We start from the raw sequence: 11096 nt of genomic DNA on the forward strand, positions 1-11096 counted from the left end.
TTTATATTTTGGAATTTAGTTTAATAAAGTCTCTAAAATAAGCTACATTTATATAAACCCCGGGAAAGACCGAGTTTCCGCAACCCAACCCGAAGGATACTAGGCCGTACAGCACACCATCCACGACAAATGGACCACCTGAGTCACCCTAAAAACCAAATAAAGAAATATACACTTATAATTTATATGTATATCAGGAGCGTGTTTTTTGAACGAAATCAAGCAAAAAAGTTCCTATAAACATATGTCATAAACGTTTCACTACTAGATTTTACACTACAGGGTGGTAAAGTTGAAAGAAAAAAAAACTTACTTTTTTTGACAACTTGATACCATTTTAGATATTTTTCTGAAAATTGGTACGCAGATTCTAAGCATCCATAGCGTTTTTCCTATACACAATTTTAATGTTTATATTTGCCATTGAGGTTTATGCATGCTTTGAACTGAATATTTTTTTAAAAGAAAAGAGTACGCCTCTGATTATTCTTGTAATTAAAATTAATATTTTTGAATTCTTTATTTCTTTTAGAGCGTATCTGGTCTCTAGGTCATTTTTCGCCCGATGCACGGTTTTCGCATAAAAAAATAAAAACCATTTTTGTGGATAGTCATAACGCCTAAATTTGATGACCTTAGTCAAGTGTTACTTTTATAACTCTATTTTTAGCTTTTTTTTGTAGTTTTTCCACTAAAACATTCGAGTACATGCCTCAAATACATCAATACATGTATCAAATTTATCGCAAAAATCAGTTTTTTATCAACTTTACCACTCTACAGTGTAAAATGTAAGACATTTAGGATATAATTATGTTTACAGGAATTCGCCTGTGAGTTTTGTCGCAATATCAAAAAGAACACCGTGTATATTAATTCCACTAATAATAATTACATTAAAAAACGCAACATGAATTATGCCTAAATGGTTGGTTTTACTCAAGAAACAATCTGAAAATGCATTCATTTTAAAAAATTAAATATTTGTGTCTTTTCTGTCTGGCTATCACTAGGAGAGAAGTTCGCCAGATATTTGCTTATTAATAAAGCAACAACAGGTTAAACATAAATAACAGATAATTCTGGAACCCAAAAAAGAAGATCTTCTTAAAGTCTTGCCTTCACTGTAGGCAATAACTAAAAATTCCATATAAGAGTCGCTGCCGAAGACCAGGGTAACAGTGGTACTCTGGTTTTTTAAAAAGGCGTCCTATTATAGTCACAGAAGCAGAAAGTATTAACAAAGCTAGAGCTGTAATCAGCGAAGAAGGTATAAAGTCTGATCTTAAATTTTCTTCAACTGAAACGAGTAATCTGGATATATTGGAGGATCAGAACAAAATATTGAATGGTGTGAAACTGGTTTTTATTTATGTTCAAAAAGGTGTTGGCTGCTTGAGAATGCAAAAATATTTATTCAGTAAAAATTGGTGACGAGAAACAGAACATAACTGTTCTTCTTGTATTTACTGACAATGGCAAGATACCACTTTTCTTAGTCTTATTCCTTTATATACGACGACCAAAAGCTCTAGTCACCGGATCAGATAATAGATGGATGAAAGGCGATAATTTGTTCGAATACATCGCGAATGATTTTAACGCAAATGAATTTAAAGCGGTCTATTTAACTACTAATTGTTGACCGCCGATCCTATCTGACCCTTCAACTAAAGAGTTTTGTGACTAAAATGGCATCATTCTCTACGCCTTACCAGCTAACATACCTTATATCTTGCAACCTGCGGATTTAAGTACATTTCAACCTTTAAAAAGCCAGTGGAAAAACACGGTAACAAACGGTAACACTTTGAGTAAACTGTAAACAAACCTATTTTCTGTTTATTAATTAAGCAAACATTTGAAAAAACAAATATGCAACAACATATTATAAATGGTTTTAAAAATGGTGGTATTATTCTATTGCAATTAGATAATGTTTACAATACAAAAAAAGTAAAAAGCTTTTGGTCCTGGAGAGAAATTAGTGCCAACATTAACAGGGAACATTATATGATGAGGTATCTAAATGCGAAATAGACACGGTAAAAAAAAATTAAACTCGTCAGGATAAACTTATCTGGTGATGAAATGGACGTAGATTTAATCCTTACAGAAATTTCAACACTTTAAAAAAAGAGAGCTGCAGCTGAAAGTTTAGTGGGTACTTTTGAGATTGATTAAAATACAAAAGTTATCTTTGAAGTTAAAGCTAATAAAGAAGACGTAATTGGGACCGCCCTTGATTCCTTATCAGAAGAAGACAAAACTATTTTCAGTCCATTTTATATTTTATAAGAAAACTGTATTAATATACCGGGTGACACAGAAAAAAGAAAAGACTTAATAACTTTGGTACTTTTCAAGATAATAGAATAGTTATAGGAGCATTTTTGACATATTGTATTGTTTTCTATCAGTTCCGATTTAACAGGAAATGACACCAACTTTCTTATTTTAAATAGGACACTTGGTATATTATTACGTATTTCGATTGAAAATAATATTCTGAATACAATGGTACTTTATTTACTCCTTTTTGTTTTATACTCATAGAAAAAATCTTTTTTTTATGTAAAATAGGGTGCCATGAATGCGTTGAAAGTTTACATTTTTAAACAAGTTTTCACAGAAAAATAGTTTTTATTGCATTTTATGACTACAGATATACCAAATTTCATTTGTTTATCTTGAAAAGTAAAAAAGTTATGTGTGTTACCTCTTTTCTGTGTCACCCGGTATATGTGTTTAAAAATATAAATCGTAATAATACGATAACGACATTGCTAGCTTACGTCGTAATTACCCTAGCATCATATTTTCACTAAACATAATTTTGATTTTCCGAATCATTATTCATATTATACAGAGTGTTTTTTTTAATATTGCAAATTAATTCAAGAACATGACATTTTTTCTATGAAATGAAGCAAAAAAAGGTCCTGTAATTATATCAATAGTGAAGCACTCAAATGTTATAAGTATCAAAATATTAAACCCTATGTTGAATTAAATATAAAAATCATATTGTATTTAAATATGCTATTCTGAATTTAAACATTTAGTTGGTTTTTGCCATATTTATATTAGGTTTAAAAAAATAAATTTTAAATTAGACACCGAGCACTTTGTTACGCAATAGTTCTTAGGTAAAGTAACAACTCGTATTAATCGTCAGCTTTTGTTTCAGTTAGTTTAAAAGAATTACTAGTTTTCGAATTTCCTTTAATAAAGATCGAGGATTATTTTACTTCTTAATAAGGAAATATCTTTTTTTTGTGGGACACTGAAACCCTATATTTTACTATACTTAACCTATATTTTAGTTTTAATTTTATGGAGTTGGATTTAATTATATTTTTTAATATGCCAGGATTTCTTTCTTTCCGTATCTTTTATGCATTCATTCGTAGGTTATTCTTCTGGAAGCAAAACAGCTGGCGTTTTAATTTTTGACGTTTTATTGTATGTAGTATTTGTAACAACTATCGACCACTAGTTGCTGCCAGTCAAAAAATCTTATAATATAAAACTTCGAGATAGGAATGGCCAGATTCCATCAAATAAATTCTAATTGTTTGTAGGTTGCCTATTATACTTACTGCATAAAGTATTGCCGTAGACACATACTGATTTTGTCTGCCAGCAATATCGAAAAAATTTACTACGTGTGTAATTGTTTCTGGTAAACTAAAAAGATATTTGAACAACTTCCTATTTCTGCGCTACTCTTATTTCCGTCCGAAACAGAGAGAGTGGCTTGTAAATCGAAAGTTTTAGTTCTAGATATTTTAACTTTACTTTTTTTGTCTATCGCATTCATGTTCAGAGCTTCCTCCCTTGTTTTCAATATTCTTTTTAAAAATCTGTTTTAACTTTTGCAGCCCTAAAAGCGTTCCATTAAAAAAACTGATCTTCCTTTGGAATAGTTACCTCTAGATATCGGAATCTGCTGTACAGTGACTTAAGAACATTCTGTACATCATCGACATGGTAATATCGGGAAAAAGTAGTGTATTGAAAAATCACGTCTACAATTATGGGATTTAATTCTGGAGAAGTTATTACTGTGTTTTCTGACAAACTGCTTTATTTTCGCACGTGTTCTGCACAAGTTTTCGGCATCCAATGCTGTATGAATAACTGTCAAAAGTTGCGTTTAAAACTTTTAACATGCTCTATTTTTTTACCATTTATATTCTTTACAAAAGAACGTTTCAAGCATTTCCTGTTTTGTGGACTATATTTTGTTCTCGTTTTTTTTTACCTCTGATGCTATTGTACTTTAAATACATTTTACTCTATTAAAGTAATAAAAAATATTTTACTTTACAATAGACCTCCCCTTATTGCACTAAAACAAAACAACATTACAAGTTCAGATTAAAATAAAAACTCTAAATATACAGTATGAGTTTATATATTTAATGTAGTACTTATGGTAACATGTTTCGCCTTAACGTTGAATGTCCGGTCTGATGATACTAAGTACTACATTAAAGATATAAACTGATACTTTAGATTTAGAGTTCTTATTTTAACCTGAATTAAAATGATAGATATTTCTTTTTGAATTAACGTTAAAGTTGGAGGTATTCAAGAGAGAACTGCTACTTCGCTTCTTTCCCAAGTAGAGGGAGACACAATTATTTAATTGTGCTAATGGATTGTTCTAGTGGACTTTTATTATCTTGATCTAAGGATCTAAGTTCATATATCGGTGAACCAATTAGTATAATAAATGAAAAAAAAAGAACAGTTTTACAGTGCGTCAGGTGTTATGAGCTTTGCTGTTCTTATGTATGCTTAATCCAAACTTAGATACACTTACTTCTTCCAACTAGTAATAATGATATTATAGTCTCATAACAATGAGTAAGTAAGAGGCAAGTACTATGTTACGTATGTAAGAGCAAGTACTTTAACCTATTGCATCAATACACAATGATCGAACTCGTTACTAGACATATATATAAAAGGGTAAAGAATGATCCGTCCTAGGGATTATAGACCTGAACTTGGTGTCTAAAGGTATAATGAGAAAGACCCTTTAGGTATTAGGGCAAAAGTCTTGTGTATTAGTGGTAATAGGAATTATTTGTGAGTAATTCACTTTGACCTACACAGTGTTGTTTTTTTAAGTGGTAGACAACGGTAAAATCTATTCCTTGATTTTGCGTAATGTAAGTTACTTCCAGGAATCTTCTTTTCTTCCAATGTATGTTGGGGTCATTAGACTACGCGTGTTCTGCTATTATTCATCTTGAAATCTCTCTTGTTTGAGTCCACTTTCGATATTCTTTTACTGAACCTTGTATGGTTGTCTTCGAAATGAAGGCAGTCTTGATGTGGACTTCTTAGACCATTCTCTTAATATTTTTCTTCCCTTGATGTAGGGAATTATTAAAACATCCCGAAGGATCCTTCAGTTCCTGCGGCTCTTTCCTTGTTTTCTGTGGTGGTTTCCTAATAGTTGTCTTTATTAATTCGCTTGGATACCCCTTTTTATAATAAAAATCTTTAGTGAGGTTTTCTATTTCCCTATTGAGGTCAACATTATTTTTGCATAGTATGGCACTGTAGAATATAATTATTAAAATTGTGCTTCGGAAAATAGGAAATGTTGGCAATTTTGAGAAAAATATATATATTTCAAAATCTATGTTTTTAAAATCATTCAATAAATATATCATCGAATTATATCACAATAATAAAAAACACCCTGACTGTATGTTTGTTAGACAATTTTTATTGCACTTACATAAATCTCCGAATGTATTTTAAATCTTCACATTAGATAACGTTTGATTTTCCCTTCTTGAATTCTTATTTGATTTTATATTGGAAATTTTATTAAGTTAAGGTTTATATGAGATATAAGTCCAAATTTAACTAGAAGGTATGATTATGAAGATTTAAAGAAAAGTGTGGTAAGACTATTTTGCAAGTTTAAAAAATAATACTAAGCCATAGTATCACCGGCAAAAAAAGTGGCCATGAAAAAGCGTCATTTTTTTTTGCTCTAGAGTTTTAACCAACGTAAACCCAAATAATAAAAAAAGATCTTCTATTAAACCTAAACCTTAAATCTTTAATAACAACTTTTCACCACCTAACGATTTTATTTTAAGCAAAACTTACTTGACAAGAGTCCTTTCCGAGCGATTCCCCACAAAACACGTGGGAATCTAATATCATGTTATATCTTCTATAGTTATTACTGCATTTGTTAAAATCTATAATTTGAATTGTTGTTGCTCTAAGAACTGTTGATCCTAATTGTGAATTTTCTCGGGTATCACCAAAGCCTGATATTGTTCCGGTAATTCCTATTTTTAAGGCCTCTGTATTGGGCTCGGGTAGCTTAATGGGACATATTGTCGAACTATACCTAAAATATAAAAAAAAAAAATTTCATGGCGAATAAGTTGACAACCTCTATATATAAGGCCTAACCATCATAACTGAACGGAGTTATGTCTGTATAAGTCTGATGCCGTAGAGCAAATTTATATTAAAAAATACATACGTAAAAGAGTTACGTAATTTTAAAATTGCAATATCGTAAGAGAACCGGGCTTCTCCTCTTTTGGGATGAACAAAAACTGTCGTTACGTGATTAATGATTCCACCAGAATCTTTAAAAGAGCTTCCAGCCCGTACGCTATAGTCGCCTTGCTCATCAAAACAATGAGCAGCAGATAAAGCGTAATTTTGTCCGATTAGTACTCCTCCACAGATATGCCAGTCCTTGTACCTTAAATTCCAAAGAAAAAAAAATCTGATCATCACTATATAAATCATGAACAATAATTTAACAGAATATAGACTGTCTACAAAGATTCCAAGGTTCTAAAGAGCTAGATCAGCAGTTTGAGTATAGGTGATGCGTGGATAAGAGGATAAATACAATCACAATATTTGCTATTATTTACTACATACCTTACACTGAGCTGATATGGATATGCATCAATTTTAGAGGAATCTCCTCCTATGATCCGATACATATAGCCCAAACCATTTGTGCAAGAAGACTCTAAAAATATTATTTTTAATAAAACATTGTACCAAAACTATTTAGCGATAAAATTATTTCACAAAGAAATTTTTATTATCAAAAAAATATCAAATATAATTAAAAGTCCAGGATTTCTTAGACTGGGTGTAATGCAAGAGAATTGTGCTGTTTTAGTAAAGGATATTCTGAAGACGAAGGTTGTGTCTTAATTTCCCTTCTATGTTGTTGTTTTCTTCTAGTATCTTGAATGATGCTTGTAAATACAGAGAGGTATACTAGAAAGCGACGTGACGAACATTCTCTAATTGCCAATCGAGATTCTGGATCTGGTAAACTGAAAAATTAGTTTCTTCTTATAGATCTCTGCGATACCTAATATAGCTGCCTGCTCACATTCTCTTCCCGAGCAGAATTGGCGCAGTCGTTTGATTAGCCTACTTCTGAGGAAATATAAAGTAACAACCTCCTCCACAGATAGTGCAGAACCTAACTGCCAGAGAAATAATGTGCAATATTCCGACAATGCTGAGTTTACAGCCTGGGGCACCACAAAAATTAATAATAGAGATGACTAAAGATTAGAGCCAACCAATAAAGACAACTATTTTGAAACCAGCACAGAAAACAAGGAAAGAGCCACAGTAACCGAAGGATCCTACAGGATATTTAATGATTCCCTATATCAAGGGAACTTCTGAGGGAAAATGTCTGAAAATTCTATATTAAGACTGCCTTCACTTCGAAGATAGACAATAGAATTTTATTGCTTCTAAAGTAATACAATATATACTGATAGCAATAGAGTACAGGCATTACAAGAAAAATATCTTTAAACAAAAACAAACTAAAAAAATCTGCTGAATCATAAAGCACCGTTCAAAAAATTACAGTTATAAAATAGGTAGCGAGGCAGAACTATTTAATATAAAAAACTAAAAACAGTAACGTAAAAAGTTGGCTATAGTTATAACCTATATTAACTAATCACTAACCTAATTTTACAACAATAAATAATTACATAAACCAAAACCATATTATGTGTATTATAAGAAAAATAAAATACTAATTATTGATTATAGAATCTTTAGTTAGGAGAAAAATAATACAACTTACGCACTAGCCCCAATAATCAGTCCCTAATAAAAAAAGAACAAAATTACTCATTAATTATGAAGTCTCTAAGTCGGAGAATATTTAAAAAATAATGTACAACAGGTTTAACTTTTTGAGGTATTATGTTGTTTAAAAAGCATATAAAGTTGTGCACACTAAATACAACCTTATCAGAAGAAATTAGAACCTGACGAAGGGGGCGCACTCAAAAAATATGTGCTAAAAGGTCTGTTTTACATTTGCGTTACATATAGTGCACATATCGTCAAGATCTATAGAGTAAGAAAATCCATCAAAAGTAGCCTTAAAAAAACGGCAATTGGCAGTCCGGACTTAGCAGAGAAACTTTAAATACTTAAAAGAAATTCTCTTAAATTGTAAATAGTTTTTTGGCTTTTGGACATTTAAAAAACAGTTATAAAAAAGAGAAAATGCTGAAGCAGATGCAAATGCAAGGTCTTTTTGAACACAAGCCTGTTTAAATTTATCCAACAACAAGACTATATTTTTCTTTAGATAGGTACTCGTTAATGATTGATATAAATGGCATGCCAAAATCAATTTAAAAAAAAAATAAATTCTTTACTTGCTGAATCCAATTATAGGAAGGGTCAGGGTTTTCAAATTCCAGCTGTCTCTTATAGCAGATTTGTGGGTATCTGGAGGGTTTCATAGATAAAAGTTTGATTAGCCAATTAATAGCTAATTTAAAAATAGCTAAAGAAAGGTGTGTTACGCCAAATTCTAGGCGCACAATGCTGCCAGGAGTATTAGCAGGCCGATAAAACAACTTTTTGAAAAAACTGACCTGTACACGTTCCAAAACCTCAATGTAACGCAAACAGTGAGAACAAAAGTGTCATCTTTGCCGACCAACTGGTATGGGTGGTCATAATACCGCGAACAACTCCAAGAGCTTGTTTACCTTTAAGTGCGGTGTCCTCCGCCATAACGTTAAACAATGATGAAGAGGTAAAAGATACCCCCAGGTATACATACTTCTTTGTTATCTCCACTTTTTCGCCCTAATATTTAATATCCTGATTAGCTCGACGGTCACCTTCCCTAGCAAAGATCATAATTCTGATTTTATTTAAATTGACAGTAAGTACGTTTTGATGTGTGTAAGGTTCAAAAGCCAGCAATTTTCGAAGCTCGACGGCCACCTTCCCTAGCAAAGATCATAATTCTGATTTTATTTAAATTGACAGTAAGTACGTTTTGATGTGTGTAATCTTCAAAAGCCAGCAATTTTCGCTTAATATCGACTTTAGAGTAGGACAGAATAACTGCATCATCGCAGTACAGTAAAGCAAGGATGTCTGTCAATATCAATACCATCGAGTCCCCGACCCCGAAATCTCCCTGGTAAGCTCGTTGCTACTTTTTACCCTAAAACTGGCACAATCGCATAGCGACTTTATAATAGAAATATGTAATGCTGACAGCCCAAACGTGTAGAGTTTCTGCCACAAAAGGAAGGTAGAGCCTTAAAAAATTCATATGGAACACCGGCTTCACCCGGATTTTTGCCATTCTTGCAGCGGTTTAATGATTCGTGTACTTCGTGGATGTTTAACATCAAAAAAGTTATACTCTAATTCAATTTTGGGACTATTAATTGATAAACAGAAGATTTCAAATACGCTAGTTAGTAGGTCGCAAAAGGTTTTTATATGAAAGAGTTAGGTTAGGATTAAAAACGAGCCTGTAGGAACATCGCATTAAATTTTTATATTTGCTTATAGCTTGTTATTTTTTTAATAAAGCAGCATATCTCTAATACATAGAATAATCGAACATCAAAAATATCACTGGAGTATAACAAATTTATTGAGTAGAGCTATTTTTTTCAAACTAAAATTTTAATATATAGTTCTTCACTACGTTCGTAATTTAAAAAGTTTTGATACAGGCCTCCCCATACAACAATGCCATATCTGATAAGGGACTAATAATATCCAGTAAATAATTTGGTTGTGTCTTTATTACGTTATATTCATTAAATTTTAGTATTATCAGAAATTCAATTATTTGAAAATCAACATTATATTTTATCACTTACCTACTCCTAGAAAGTGTACAACTATCAAAAGAAATATAATGCACACTTTTAGTTTAACAAACTTGTAATTTTTTATCATTTTTATAAATACAGATAAATCTGCCACCTCTTAAAATATAAATAAATCGAATAGAGTTATCACTAACAAAAAATCCAATAAAAATTATACAAGTGAAAAATATGCATGTTCATAAATATGTCTACTTCCACATGAAATTCACGACTAATTGCACATACAATATTGTTAGGTTAATGGTAAATATTATGAACGTACCAACACATTGATAACGCAAATCTATTTTTTAATCGCTTTTGAAATTATACAAGGTATAAAGGTAAAAACATAATCTTAAGATGCAGAACAAATATTTATAGTTTTTTTTTTATAATTCTTAAGATATTACGAGGAATTTAAAATGATTTACTAGCTAAATCCTAATCTCCATCCACACCAACTTAATAATTGAGGGTTATCATATCATCGGCTCTTCAAAAATTTTCATTTTAGCCCACAAAGCTACATTTAATACAATAGTTTTTTTAAGCATGTAAAATTCTTTAGTTAAATTAATAAATGTTAGAAATGATTTCCATTATCTTAATGGCGAAACTCAAGCCTATTTCAAAAAAACCTGATTTTCTGGAAATAGCTTGACGTTATTAACTTATTTTTTTCTGAAATGCTATTAGGGTGTCGAGTTTAAAATTTAATAATTTATAAATTTAACCTTCTGATTTTCTGATTAGAGAATCATCCTTTCCGAGTATTAATTTTTTTAAGTATGACCTTGTATAAATAAAATTATGAGTTCATTATTTCGGTAACGACAATTTTATCTGTTATTAAAAAAATACACTTGGAACTAAAATAATATATTTTAACATGATCTACAGTAATTC

The 11096-nt window shown here is 31.0% G+C and overlaps 1 protein-coding gene across 1 annotated transcript; it reads right to left on the reverse strand.

Moving 5' to 3' along the window:
* On the reverse strand, window positions 1–10404 carry LOC126744507 (trypsin-1-like). Its single transcript, XM_050451945.1, has 5 exons — window positions 10197–10404; window positions 6943–7036; window positions 6530–6757; window positions 6142–6391; window positions 1–148 (listed from the first exon to the last, which is right to left on the reverse strand). The coding sequence occupies exons 1-5, from the start codon at window positions 10273–10275 to the stop codon at window positions 2–4; spliced, it is 798 nt and encodes a 265-aa protein (XP_050307902.1). The 5' UTR covers window positions 10276–10404; the 3' UTR covers window position 1.
* Between the last annotated feature and the right edge of the window lie 692 nt (window positions 10405–11096).

The sequence above is a fragment of the Anthonomus grandis genome, chromosome 14 (assembly GCF_022605725.1).
Source record: "Anthonomus grandis grandis chromosome 14, icAntGran1.3, whole genome shotgun sequence".
Taxonomy (NCBI): Eukaryota; Metazoa; Arthropoda; class Insecta; order Coleoptera; family Curculionidae; genus Anthonomus; species Anthonomus grandis.